This window comes from Chenopodium album, chromosome 10 (genome assembly GCF_948465745.1).
Source record: "Chenopodium album chromosome 10, dcCheAlbu1.1, whole genome shotgun sequence".
Taxonomy (NCBI): Eukaryota; Viridiplantae; Streptophyta; class Magnoliopsida; order Caryophyllales; family Amaranthaceae; genus Chenopodium; species Chenopodium album.
This window is the reverse complement of record NC_137843.1, coordinates 3913460-3928938: the sequence shown is the minus strand read 5'-3', so window position 1 is coordinate 3928938 and position 15479 is coordinate 3913460. Positions and strand designations below refer to the sequence as shown.

The 15479-nt window shown below is 34.6% G+C and overlaps 2 protein-coding genes across 2 annotated transcripts; one reads left to right on the top strand and one right to left on the bottom strand.

Moving 5' to 3' along the window:
- Positions 1-5586: 5586 nt before the first annotated feature.
- On the top strand, positions 5587-9897 carry LOC145561981 (acyl-coenzyme A oxidase 2, peroxisomal-like). Its single transcript, XM_081622124.1, has 7 exons — positions 5587-6244; positions 6508-6623; positions 7137-8017; positions 8364-8543; positions 8642-8808; positions 8934-9057; positions 9353-9897. Exons 1-7 carry the CDS (start codon positions 5751-5753, stop codon positions 9506-9508), a joined length of 2118 nt encoding a protein of 705 aa, XP_081478250.1. The 5' UTR covers positions 5587-5750; the 3' UTR covers positions 9509-9897.
- Positions 9898-10125: 228 nt separating this feature from the next.
- On the bottom strand, positions 10126-14480 carry LOC145563184 (uncharacterized). The gene is made up of 5 exons (XM_081623620.1): positions 13480-14480; positions 13299-13376; positions 12576-12793; positions 11379-11602; positions 10126-11095 (listed from the first exon to the last, which is right to left on the bottom strand). Exons 1-5 carry the CDS (start codon positions 14372-14374, stop codon positions 10435-10437), a joined length of 2076 nt encoding a protein of 691 aa, XP_081479746.1. The 5' UTR covers positions 14375-14480; the 3' UTR covers positions 10126-10434.
- Positions 14481-15479: the final 999 nt, after the last annotated feature.

Genomic DNA, 15479 nt, shown 5'->3' with positions numbered 1-15479 from the left:
GACATATGGAAGAAAAATTGTGCTAATAATTAATACTCCGTAGTACTTTACATACAAAATAAAGTACATCATATTTTCTAATAAAGAACATCACAAGAATTACACATGACCATTATTATAATAGTGAATATTATAATAATTACATTAAAAAAAAAATTGCAGAAAGAATATGATTGATTTTGGTAGAGATTTTTTAAATTAAAGAAAATCAAATAAAATATTGGTAACTGAAATTTTAAATATGAAATGAATTTTTGAATTTAAATTTTGAATTTTGAAAATAAAATCTTGAAATATTTTGAAAAATAAAAAAAATTACAAAACGAGAAAATTATTTTGGAATCTTAATTTTTCTTGAAAAGATTGTATCAATTAATGTGGGATTTGGTTGATTTCTTTCCGAAATTTACTGAATATACCTAAAAAAACTCGCATTCTTTGTTTTACATCTATATGTTCTTTTTTTGCAGAATGTTCTTTGTTCCAAAACACTATGTTCTTTTCGCGTTTTTTTAATTTGTTTGTTGCCTGCGTTTTATTTTTTGGACAGCGTCGTTTTTGCCCGGGTGTACCATGCTCATAGTACACTCGGCTGTACAGATCAATGATTAGAAAATTTATGGAATTAATTATTAGGTGAACAAATTAAAACAGAAGCCAATCATTTTTTTTTTTTTTTTTTTGCATGTGTACACGGGCGTGGGGGTTTGTTTCATAGGATTCCACAATGTTTACACAAATTTTAATATGTGGCTAATCACATCGTGTGGTCCGTGTTATTTATTTTAGGGTTTCTTATTCAGCGGTTACTCGGTCGATCAGGGGTTATTCTGTCAGTCATGATTATTTATTCAGGGGTTACTTATTCAAGGGTTACTCGGTCGGTTAGGGGTTACGTTACTCGGTTGATCAAGGGTTACGTTACTTAGTTGGTCGGGGATTACGTTACTCTATCGGTTAGGGTTACTCTTACACAAAAAACGCGCTAATCGAGTAACCCTTGACTAATTGAGTAACCTCTGAATAAGTAATCCCAGCAAAAATACGCTAATTGACTGAGTAAACCTAGAATAAGTAAATCTTAACTGACTGAATAACCCCTAAATAAATAATCTCTAAACAAGTAACCCAATGAGCGACACGGTGCGGCCCAAACAGAAAAGCACTGCAATGTATATCACTGCAATTGAATTTGGAATCCTAGATTCGGTTATCACCTCGCATACAAACTTACCAAAAAAATTCATCATCATCATTTTCCGAACAATTATTATCATAGTCATGTTGCATTACCGAGGATACAACTGCCAATTCCTCAAAAATGATGCATAATATAGTCTAAAGGCGGTAGAAAATATATGTAACATGCATATTCAATTACGTAGTAATATACAAAGTGGCAATATATGTAACATGCATATTCAATTACGTAGTAATATACAAAGTGGCAATCTATGTAAGTAATGTAACATAAAACATTACGTATTATACGCTACGGTCTTAAAAGCTAAGGATAAACATATTTGAATATGCTAAAATATAATGTAAATATACACTTTATAAATACAAGCATATACTATATAAAATTAACTTAGGATAGTGCATGAACTGGGAAAATGAGCCACTGGATTGTATATATAAGGAGATGTATAACTCTTCGAATAGATGAAAGATCAAACCAGCAGTACTAAGTATGACTACTCCTTATTCCTTCGACACTTTTAAAGACAATATTATTACTACGACGTCCCTTGAAAACTTAGGGGGTCATCCTCATCAATCATTATCACTTGATGATATTGACCAATACCTTTCTGAAGCTCCCCTGCCACGACCCGAACCCGAAACCGAACCCGAACCCCAGCATCATCACTTGGATGCTCCATATACGATAGAATATGACTTGTTTCAAGAAGGGTCCATCCATACACTTCCTCATGAGGTTAGTCTGCATGCTTAGCTAGGATCGTATATATATAGAGTACTAAATATTATTTATAGAGAAATTATATGTCTAGGACAAATACCAATTAATAATTATAATAAATGTAGTCTTTTATAAATACTCCGTATTGATTAAATAACCTTTTTTATAGAATGCTATTAATTCAATGCTGCATGATAATATTAGACGTCGAAGATATTTTAATTTCATCTCCATACAAGTAGTCTTAAAGGACAAAATTGCACAAAGTGTTAGGTCATTTATTAGACTTATTACCTCATTTTCCTCATACCTATTCTAAAAGTGTACGCTTTAATATTTTTTTTAACAATATACTCTTTACAAGAATTGATATATGTTGTTAACGTCACAAACAAAACTTATAGATTGCCGCCAGGATGCCTAATATATCTAGTTTCAAGTTTTGTCCGAATTTCCTTAAGTTTTCATGCGTAACATGAATGCATGATATTATTTTTAACCAGCTTACTAGTTAGTGATCGCATTATTGTTCCATGTACTAAAAACAATCCTAATTCAAAATCTCTATTAAGAGCACAAGGGTATAATTTGCTCATTGTATGATTTTTTTCACTCATTTAAATCAATATTAGAATTAGACGCGAAATAAAAAAAAAATATATACATGGAATGTATCAGCACCTGGGTGCATTTTTAAGTGTATATATTTTCTGATAAAACTAACATCTCGCATATATTAAAATCAGCAGGGAGCAGAAATAAAAAATGTGGATTATGAAGCAATAGAGGATTCTAGAGGAAAACAGCCTATTGTGGCGGAATCTGAGCAAAGGGACGGTCCTCATCATCATCTGCAAGATTCATTGAAAGTGAGTTAGTTTATCGCAGTCTTCGCTTGCTTATTCATAAATGGCAACATGCTGATGATAGTATGATACATTGGTGTTTTTGTGTGTGTTCGACGTAAAACTTATCTATATATTAATTAGTGCCATGATTCAATTCATATGTTGTGCATAACTATGGATTCAAGATATAATACAGATGTGAATTCTCAATTGGATTCGATTCACGCTTAGTTAGGGTGTCGATATAAGTTTGTCAAGAAAAACCTAAGTGCAAGTAAGTAATCGCGTAACATGCAAGAACGAGATCAATATACGAACGTAGTTCATTTATATATATATATGTATATATATATATATATATATATATATATATATATATATATATATATATATATATATATATATATATATATATATATATATATATATATATATATATATATATATATATATATATATATATATATATATATATATATATATATATATATATATATATATACATATATATATATATACACTTCGAGGTAAAATAATATTCTCATACTTGTTAAGCATAATTTTAAACATTGAATATAAAAGTATTTATTACAGAGTAAAAAAAAAAAGATTAAATAATAAAAGTTAATATTTAAAATATATACTTAAAAAAGTTGGAATCATAAAAATGTTATTGCAGTAATATTGCATGCCGACTCCTCATGATTGTTTACGTCAACTGTACTGCGGTCTTGTTTTGTTATCTCATCAACATTATTGATGAATGCTCATAATTGTTCATGCCAATTGTATGTACATAGAAACGTACACAGAAACGAAGTAGCGGGAACAGACGAAGAAGGGAACGCATCAATGCAAACATAAAAGTCATTCAACAGTTAATTCCCCACTGCGGCAAGGTAATCAAGGTTCAATTGTCGTAGTCGTATACTCGTATACATATCATCATGTGAATTCATGACACAGATTTATGAGTTTTTGTGGCGTAATGTTGTTGTTGTAGGGGAATCATGCGACCATCCTCGAGCGTGCCACTGAGTACATAAAATTTTTGAAGTTCCACATTGATGTAAATAAATACTTACGTCTTAGTACTCGTTTATTCTCTAATTTGTACTGTAATGTACTATATTGTGTTCTAACTCACTTCTACCTTATTTGCGGCACTATTGCATCTCTTTTGTTGCACACTATATTGGTTTTGACTACAATTGACTGTAATTGATTAAACATCAATAATAAATGTATACAATATATTACATTATAAATATATATATGTGAATGCCAATTAATTTAGTCAATTACTCCTTATGTAAAGTTATAAGATGGAATACAATATTATTGCATGTAATTATATATATTTATTATTGTAACTACAAGTATGAGTTTATACATAATGCTTAGCTTGGACTTATATATGCGATTGTGAACTAATTTCGTCAAATACCTCAATGTAAAGCTATAACTTATAAGATATAGTACATTATTGCATATAACTATATTACACGTATGAGTTTATAACACTTGGACTTACAAAATGCAGGTGTTTTCAATATCAAGAAGTGAACAAGGCCAGTTTCAAGCTCCATATGCAGCCCAAATGATGACGCAGCCATGGCCTCCTAGGATGTTCCATGGAATGGGATCCGGACCGTGGCTTTGGGGGCCTCAAGTAACCAATCAAACCGGATATCCAACACTTAGTCCTATACTTGGACAAGGCGGTTTTGGTGGTGGTGTTCAAATCCAACCGATGTCTCATGGTCAGGTTCCAATCACACCAATATTGTGCCTCACTCATCAACAAGTAGTTGATGGCACATTTAGCCTGCTTAATTAAACACCACATTGTACGTTGTAGTTTGCAGTAGACTAGTGGTAATACCACATGTATTAAACTGAGTTTATTTCTGTCAACGATGTAGTCGTATGTATGGGAAAAAAAAAAAAAAAAAAAAAAAATGTTGTAGTTGTGCCTAGAAGCCTGGAATCATAGTAAGGCTATGTAATTCAGGCATTTAGCTAGCCTACTTGGGCCAACAAAATACCAAGTATGTATAAATATAATGTATTCATAATCATGAGTTTACATTGGTTATTTTAGGCTTTAACTTGCTTACTTGGGCCAACAAAATATGCCAATTAGTGGGCCAATATGGGTTTATTTTCCGTTTCATGCCAATAATTGCTGTTAAATTAGATTTGATTATTTTCAAAGTATTTTCTTGAAATTCATACTAGTCCCTTAATAAAAATTCAATTTGATATGAAGATTCATTTTAAGGAATTGAGTTAAATTATTAAAATCTCTTTTGTTAATATCTTGTATTTTTATTTTATTTTTTAATCTTTTGTACTCCATAGTATTTGGGATTTCATTGAAATAATTTCAAAATTTGTCATTAAAATAGTTAACAATCGAATTAAATGTTGTACTTGGAAAAATGGAACGAAATATAATATTACTCCGTACGATTTAATCTAGTGTCTTGAACTTGAACACTATTCATCCACTTTATTATTTGAACTAGTTAAATGAGCGGACGTCCAATGCATTATTGTTTTCTAGCGTAACGCAACTTACCAAAATACGGAGTACGTAGTAAGTTGGAAAGAAGGATACAATTTGGACGAGAAGATGAGATAATGGGGATGGGTTGACCACTTGACCGAAGAACACACATAATGTCCTACTCAACAATCATATCTTCATTCCACGTATTGGATGGAGCGTCTAACAACCTTAATTTTTTTATTTTTAACTTCACGACAGAAAATACGTAGTATAAATTACACCCGCCAAAACTATATCCTATCACGCGATTCCACGTATTCAAATTATTACCGGGTTACCACTCAATTTTTTTTATTTTTTTAAATATAGAAAGTCATCCATAATTCCATATCAAAGAAAATTTTCCAAAAAAAAAAAAAAAATCTTGAAAAAATCCCAAAAAATAAAAAAATCGGTCAAAATGCAAAGAAGATCGGAGAAGATGAATCATACGGCGGAGGAAGAAGATTTGTCAGAGAATTTATCAATCATGAACCGTCGGATCGAACGGCTGAGATTGCATCTGCACCCAATAATCATCAAGAATGAAATTAAATCATCAATGGAGGTCGAAAGATGCAGGGGAGAAGGAGGAGGAGAGAGAGAGAAGGGGAAGAAGGCAGCCATGGAAGTAAACATTGAAGCTTTATCAGATTATATGAGAGGAAAATACAGAGATATTCAAGAAAAAGTGTATGAATATTTTAAAGGAAGACCAGAACTTCAAACCCCAATTGAAATCTTAAAAGATGATCATAGAGAATTGTGTTTAAAACAACTTGTGGGTTTGGTAAGAGAAGCTGGAATTCGACCTTTTCGATTTGTTGTTGATGAACCTTCTAAATATTTTGCGATTCTTGAAGCTGTTGGGGGTATTGATATGTCTCTTGGGATTAAAATGGGTGTTCAATACAGGTATATTAAATTTTGTTTTATGTGTAACGTTGCCGGAAACTTGTATACAACGGGTGTATTTAATTAGGCTCGAGTCACATTAAAGTTGACTTTTCTGAAGGTGTGACTTTAACGTGATTTGGGGTGACCCGTAGCCAAGTTTTGGTTATGGGCAATATATCTGTTGTATGCAAGACTTTTGGTCTTGAGTAGAGTATTGTTATAATTTCGTGTCTTTTGGTTGATTTGGTTTGATTTGTTTGGTAATTGTGGATGTGGTGCAGTTTATGGGGAGGCTCAGTGCTGAATTTGGGAACTAAAAAGCATAAAGATAAGTACTTTGATGGAATTGACAACCTTGATTATATGGGTTGTTTTGCTATGACAGAACTTCATCATGGTAAATTAACATTCCCTTCACTGTGTGATGACATGAGATTTTTTTTACAATTTGTAATAGTACTTAATTTATGCTCCTTCCGTCCAAATTTTATTGTCCAATTTAGCTTAAATTACACCATCAATGTAAATATTAATTTAAGTTTGGACAAAGGAAGTATAAAAAAGCAAAAAAATTTCAAATTATGTTTTAGAGAACCTGTAAGGTATATAATTGTAGGTTCTTTTAACTTGTCATTTTGGATTAACAGTATTTAGTTGTTAGAACTTGTAATATGTTTTGTATCTTGCATAATTCTTTCATGCCCATCTAAGTATTGGTATATCTTTATTTACAGTAGTAGATTTGTATATAGTATATAAAATTTATCTTCATTATGAACAGATTGATTATACTCCGTGACTGTGTAAAAGTTTCCATCTGAGAAACTGATTTTCTTAACACATTGCTGTCTATTGGTATGTTAGAATATCTTTTTATGCCGAAATTTAACTTATGTTTTGTGTTTGAAAGGCTCAAATGTCCAGGGCCTGCAGACTGTTGCAATGTTCGATCCCATCACAGACGAATTCATTGTAGACACACCTAATGACGGGGCCATTAAATGGTGGATTGGAAATGCAGCAGTTCATGGCAAGTTTGCTACAGTCTTTGCAAAGCTAATGTTGCCATCTCATGATGCAAAAGGAGTTACTGATATGGGTGTCCATGCCTTCATTGTTCCTATTCGGGATATGAAGACTCATGAAGTTCTTCCAGGGATTGAAATACATGATTGTGGTCATAAGGTTGGCCTGAATGGAGTGGATAATGGAGCTCTGCGATTCCGTTCTGTGAGCATCCCTCGAGATAACCTGCTAAATCGCTTTGGGGATGTTTCACGTGATGGCAAGTATACTAGCAGTCTTCCCACCATCAACAAACGATTTGCAGCCACCTTAGGAGAACTTGTAGGGGGAAGAGTTGGCCTTGCTTATTCTTCTGTTGGTGTGCTTAAAATTGCATCTACTATAGCCATTAGATACTCTCTTCTAAGACAGCAATTCGGGCCTCCAAAACAACCGGAAGTTAGTATTCTTGACTATCAATCTCAGCAGCATAAGCTGATGCCCATGTTGGCATCAACCTATGCATTCCACTTTGCAACACTAGATCTGGTAGATAAGTATTCCGAGATGAAGAAGACACACGATGATGAGCTCGTGGGTGAGGTCCATGCTCATTCTGCTGGTCTAAAGGCATATGTGACTTCATTTACTGCAAAGTCGATAAGTATCTGCAGAGAAGCCTGTGGGGGTCATGGTTATGCTGCTGTGAACAGGTTTGGCAGCTTAAGGAATGATCATGATATATTTCAGACATTTGAAGGTGATAATACAGTGCTTCTGCAACAGGTATGATCAAACTCCTTAGTATTTTGTTAATGAGCCAATAATTTGCTTGCTTATCCATGTGCATATTTGTTTTTCTTATATAGTAAAAGATTTCTGTTGTTGTTTAGATTTATTAAGTTAATAATAAGATGTAATTGGAGCCTGCATGCTCAATTACTGTACAGTAGGTTCATGATCAGATTGGGTTCTCGCTGTCTTGTCTCGTTTTTCATTGATCTGCTACAATGACTGTGTACTACTGTTGAATATATCTACTGCTTCAAAATGGTTTCGTTAATCTCTTATGCTGTAGTAATGTTGGGGTATATGATGACTTCAGAAAGCTGACTTGCTGCCAAAAACACAGGTTGCAGGGGATCTATTGAAAAGGTACCAGGAGAAGTTCCAAGGGGGTGCTATTGCAGGGACATGGAACTATTTGAGAGAGTCAATGAATGCGTATCTCTCTGCTCCGAATCCTGTGACTGCTCGTTGGGAAGGTGAAGAGCATCTTAGAGATCCACAATTTCAGCTGGACGCTTTCAGGGTAACTGGCTTGACATAATGGTCTATAATTGTTGTTACTCACCTATAAACAGGATGTTTGTATTAATGTTGAGTTTTTTTTTTTTTTTTTGGTTGCAGTACCGAACATCAAGGCTTCTTCATAGTGCTGCATTGCGTCTCCGAAAGCACTCCAAAACTCTAGGAACTTTTGGTGCTTGGAATAGATGCTTAAATCACCTTCTTACGCTAGCAGAGTCTCACATTGAATCTGTCATACTTGCAAAATTCATTGATGCTGTAAAAAGGTTATTTTTCACCTTCTTTCTCTGACCTCATATGATATTTCTAGCCCCTATTTCTGGTTATATTTCTTTCAAGTCTTCTAAATGTTTATTCACTGATGCTTATCTGTGATCCTTTTCTTCCCCAGCTGTCCTGATGAGAGCAGCCGTGCTGCTTTGAAACTTGCCTGCGATCTATACGCATTGGACCGTATCTGGAATGACATAGGAACATATCGCAATGTGGATTATGTAGCTCCCAACAAAGCTAAGGTATTGTTTTCTAGATGATTACTTCAAATTTGTTTATTTTCTTTATGCAGAATGTTACTTACTTTGCTTCATATTATTTGATAAAATAAGAGAAAAAGTAAAATCTTTCTAATATATTTTGAATATAACTGGTTTCTTATCAGTAGAGGGTATATTAATCATGTTATCATTCTAAAGGAACAGTATTTCATATGCCTAAAATATTTGTTTAATTTTCTGTAAGAGCAATTTAATACGTTTCTGTCAAGTGAAAAATAGTGCAGTGCTTATGTTCAAATCAATGGTGGTTTTGCAGGCTATCCATAAGCTGGTAGACTATCTTAGCTTTCAAGTAAGGAATGTAGCAAAGGAGCTAGTTGATGCATTTGACCTTCCAGACAATGTTACTCGTGCCCCGATAGCAATGCAAAAGGAAGCTTATACACAGTATACACAACAGGTTGGATTCTAGATCTGGAAACAGGGATTGATTGCCCATAAACTGGAGAAAAATACTCTGTAACTTAGTGGGAGGATCGGTGTACGGTGTCTGTATATTTTTTAATGAAATGTAAAGGTATTTGCCACGGCCAAAGTCTTTTTTCATCCATGGTATCTTTGGGTGTGTGGAGGATTGGAGTAGAAGTCCCTATGAGGCTGTGACAATGTGACAGTAGAAGACGCCCTTGCTGTTTTTGGCTTGGAGCAACTGTATCTAAATCGTCCGACTCTTCTGCATTTTATGCACTTTGGTATACCTAAGTGAGCATATTGTATTACCAGTTAGTATATTTATTTATATTGGCTATTCGTTTGGTTCAAACAATTCTTTTATGAAAAATCATTAATTTCTTTGAAGAATAGACCTTTTAAAAGATAACATTTCAGATACATTTTAGCATAAAGGAGCTGCAGTTACATTTGGCTCTCGTTGGACATTATTTTGACACGAGTCTTCTAAGATGCTATGCTGATGTTTGTACGAGCATGCATTGTCTTTGGCATCTCAATCTCAGGCTTGACATAGAATAATAGGAAAATTGAGAGAGGAGAGTATTTGATTGTTTAATTACATTTGTGCAAGTTCTCAAGCATCTCAACGTAATGCAACTAATAGATACAAGTTTTCCCAATCAATGTCAACAGTCTTTATTTATGTGACCCTTTCCTGCAGACCAAGTGCCTGTTCTGATAACAGATGATGTGAATGCATTTTAATCATCAAACTCGATATTAAATAAGGATGAAAAGAGAAGCACTGATTTGAGATGATGAATATGCTTTTCTGGCTAATTTTTCTAGCAGTCTTGCAGATACTGCAGACTCTCAAACTTGGTGTATTAGAAGCAAAATGCTCAGATATATTTTCAGTAGTAATTACATGGACCTTTCAGAGTTTCAGTATCTGAAAGGTGGTCTAGGATTCAAATATGCAAGACGAGCTGCTTCATTTTTCTGTCTAATATCCTCGTAGAGTTTCAGGGAAGCCTCAGAGAATTTGGTTAGTTTATCGAGCACCTTTGTTAAACTTGTGTGGATAGAGCCCAAATTCTCAGATTTACCCTCATTGGCATCTTCATCCTTCCCTTGTATCTCACCATTGCTTTCTGAAACTGCTCTCTCTTTTTTCTCCTCTGCTTGCTGCTGTTGCTTTATCAGTTGCTGCAGGTCGGACAAGAAGTTTTTAATTGCATCACTGACCTCTTCAGAAGGCAATGCTTTGATCCCTGCTGACCAATCACGACAGAGGACAAATATTGGTGGGGCCACGACACGACGAGGGGAGAATGGCCTTCTGCTACCTCGACCACGTTCCTGTGGCTGCAGCACACAGTTTTGTAGCCATCCATTGATTGCTTCCACGTATGACGTGAGGCTATTCATCCAGTCAGCGAAACTGAGACCAAAGCACTCAAATTCATACTGGAGTTGAGACATTATTTGCTTATGTGCTTCGCTTCCCAAAGTCCCCATAGCAGTCTTAGCATGGTAAGCTAATGATATTGTTATGTATTGTGCATGATGGCTTTCCAACATGGCTTTCCACATCCTTATAAATCTGCACGAAATCCACAAATCATTAACTCATTCCATATTTTGAAGGAAAATGGTAATAAATCATTTTACTTAAAAGACAATACAAGACATGGGAATGATAAGGCCTGGTTTATGACTAAGTAGAGGAGCTAACGGTCTATCACGGCTGTGCCAATTAGTTAGGAAAATGATTGAGCCATCTATTTCGCTTTCTATTATTCCAAATTTCTTTTATTACATCTATCATTTGATATATTCCCTATCCCAAATTCCTGCTAGAAAAGGTAACTGAGTTGATATCTTACGCTGTAATCAATTCAGTAAGTTGGGGCTGTAATTCTTCATCTCTCATTTTCTCAATGCGCTTTGCTATGGAATCAACAGCATGAAGGGCCACTCTGATACGTGAGTGCAGATCTTTTACAGCTGCTCTGGTTTTGTCAATTACATGAGTACTAACATCCTTTGCAAACTGATGCCGGAGTTGGTCACACTTCCTTTCATACTGCTTCCTGATGACTTCACTGGCCTAATGATTAATAAGACAATTACTAAATCAGAGAAAAACTCTATAAAACAGATAAAAGGTAAAAATGAGAATACTTGCACTAGCTCTCCTATCTCTCCCTATAGTAACATGTTAGGTGTAAAACATCACTATACCACCCTTATCTGAGGTACTTTCTGAAATTTCATTCAAAAGATGCAAACCATCTATTTTTGAGACGGAGCAAGTACTTTATCACCAAGCAATAAAGAAACTCACTGTCCATAAATGATGATTTTGAAAACTCCTTCAGTGCATTCCTTTCTGTTTGTATAAAACCGGTACAGGGCTTCACAATATTCTAATTTTAGTCCTACTACAGTTGGATTATTCCTGATTTCTTGTCAGGCTTCAAACCTAAAGGGGCTAAATACCTGATGGTATCATAATCACTCCGTAACTTACAGATGATGATAAGGAACCCGCACATCAGTGGTAGCCTTTTCCATATAAGCCTAGGTTGCATAATGTTGAAGAACAAGATCAACCTACCTCACCAACAATTCAATGATGTTTGATCAATTAACAATACCACACAAACTTGTGATATTTTTCATATATAGAAAGTTCATCTCATCCGTAAAGAGCAAAATATTGTTTATATCATCTTCTTTTCAGTGTAGTCTGTGCATAAAAGTTAGGATCTATAAATGCTACACTGACTAGAAACTATATATGTCAATGTACACTTCTCTTTGGAAAGCTAAACACGGTAAACAAATCCCTAGTAGGGAAATAAATCATCTTACATCCCAACATTGCAATGTTCTTAGTCAAGTTTGCTTGTAATTGAGAAACAGATCACCCAAGTGGAATATTCTAAAAAATGGTCTCACACAAATGATAACAGACTAGTAATAATTTAACCTTCCATGATCCTGCGTACCCTATCAACTAGAAAACATCAAAATTCAGTTCACATGGAAAGAATGCAAGCGAATGCAAGTAGAAATACCTTGACTTCATCATATAACTTTCTCTCCCATGCATACAGCCTGTCTAGAGTGGAGGAATGACTTCCAGCAATCATGCAAAAATCTTCTACACACTCACTACCGCTGTCATCAGCATCATCTTTAGATGCAGAGGCAAGAGGATTCCTTGATGATGACGATTGTGAAGATGTAGACCTGTTCCATACAATCACCTTGGGCACATTTTGTTGCTGAAGATCTATGGGTAGCAACAACAAAATCTTCATCAAATATGAACTAGACAGATCAATCATTTACAAAAATTGCAGTAGCAAATTAAGCATTACTAATCATTCAAAATAGGAAAGAATGTCAGTCAAGCCTTGATTCGGCTACTGATCTTGAATAAGAAACCAAATTCACCAACTAAGATTATTTGCTTCACAATCTAAAACAGCAACCAATTGAAGACAATGTAGACTCTATAACCCTTACTCTACTCATTCAAGCATGATCAAAAGGCATAAAGCACAATTAATGCAATTAAGGATAAAAATAACCATCACACACAACAGTATGATGTAATATCAATAATAATAAACATTTGTAATTGTTAGACATTCCCTCTATCTATCACCCAATAATCACAACCCACACAATTTAGGTAACTCAAAAACCCTTTTTTCCAAACATCCTAAAACAGTACTACTATACACCAATATACGAGTATATTCATTATCTAGCAAAAGATGATTAAAGCTCACCATTAGCAGCATGAACACTTTTGCCACGACAAAAAACCAAAGGACAAGCCGCTAAAAACTCCGATGAAGACGAGCCTCCTACAAACATAAATTAAAAATTGTACATTACATTACAATTCCACATGAATAACACATTCAAATTCCTACAAAATCAAACACTTAAATCAGTATTCAGTAGTACCTTTAGCCTCTGCATATCCGACCCGAATTTTATTAGCTTCAAACATCCTAGCAACCTCTTTACCCGATCCAGAAGCTCTAAAAAACCGGTGCTCAATATCCTTAATACTTGACACAAAATCCTTAGCTCTATGTGTTATGTATTCAGACGGATCCTCCCTTTCCTCACCCAAATCTTTCTCCTTTTGCCCAGAATTACTATCACCACCCCCTATTTTACTAACACCACCCTCAACCTTTTGTAAATTTCCAACACTACCCTCTTCACCCCACAACCTAATACTCCCACCACCACCACTTTCAGGCCCATTGCAACCCAAACCCACAAACCGAAAACTCTCGGGTTCGGGTTCGGATCCGGGTTCGGGCTTTTCTTCTCCGGGCTCAAAGTAATCCCAAGAAGCTTCCGATTCAGGAAGAAGCGGCGGTGGCGGAGGTGGCGGCGGAGGCATCGGAAAAACCAAGGAATCATCATCATTAGTATCAACGAAACTATGAATGTTGGTACTAGGATTATACATTAAAGTAACGGCAACACTGCCACTTCCGCCGACAACGCCGGATTTCATGCAGCTTAATCTGGGTTCCGAGGAACAAACCTCGACAACATCGTCAAGGGAAGGAGAAGGGTGGTAAGAAGAAGAGTGATGAGAAGGGGTTTTGTCGAGTTGATCAGTGTTGTGAGTAGGAGAGAGAGAAATTGAAGATTCAATCAAAACTTCAGCTTCTGCAAATCGACGAAGTGAAATGCCGATGTTTTTGAGTGATTGAATGTAGGAAATATGAGCAGCTGCTAGATTGTATCTTGAGTTGATTGCTTGGTTAATTAGGCGTTTTCTTTGTTTGCACATTCCTAGTGCTGCTGTTTTTTCTGGTCTTGAGTTAGAACTTCCCATTTTTTTAAAAAAAAAGTTTTGATTTTGGGGGTAATGCAAGAAATTTGAGAATAATGAGGTTATGAGGGTTTAGGGAGATTTAGCTGACATGTAGAATGATGGTGGTATTAGTGGGAAAAGTGATGTTAAAGTTGAAAAAACAAAAGCAGTGAAAAGAGTGAGAGTGATGATATAGGAGGCCTTGAAAAGTGTGTAATTACTGAATACTGAAAATATTATGGTTAAGTAGATAAATTACTCATCTTTATTACTTGTATTGATAAATGTATGATAATCTAACTCAAACACTTAAATATAATTGTAAAATTTGATCTCAAGTTTTGGATATAACTGCGTATAAGGCACTCGTCTCATTTAAAAAGGTTTAAAACCAGCTAAGTTAATTTTGAGAGGGATTATATGGGAAAGGTTATTAATGGAAAAGAGAGGATGTTTGAGTGGAGTGGAGAAAGAGGGAAAACCTTGTTCTGAGAAAATCAAAGGGTGTAAATGTGTGTGTCAGTAAGAATTAGGAGGGTGGGGACCCAAGCAGAAATACCAGTACTGTACAATTTACTAACTGTTGTTATTTCACTGCCTTTAATGGAACTCTAATAACTCTCCAACGGCTCGTTTTGTCTTAATTTTGTTTGTTAAGATTCCCACATTAATTACCATTATACTTCAATTTAAGTTTCATTTGAGCATAAATCATAGTAGTAGTCTGTAATTCGTAATTCTAACCCCTTAGAGGTCTTAATTTTTCAGGACACGATAATTTTAGGAAAGGGCTTGTAATGGTGTACTGGTGTGTAGTGTGTTGGTTCAATTTGATTGTTAAAAAATTTTATGTGAACCCATGGTCAAAAGTTGTAACTTTGACAAGTTTATACATGTATTCTCTTTGATCTTTTTCATCTTTGACTTTTTGTTAAGTTTTTTATATCATAATTTTGTGTATAAGCAATTAAGCAGCTTAATACTTCATATTTAGTAAGATTGAGTTGATGAATGATGAAATTGGAGAAACCAAATGTAATACAATATGAAAGTAAAATTATGGATCCTAATAGTTTACTGTACTCAGTTTAATTTAAAAAAAAAAATGAGACATTAAAAAAAAAAC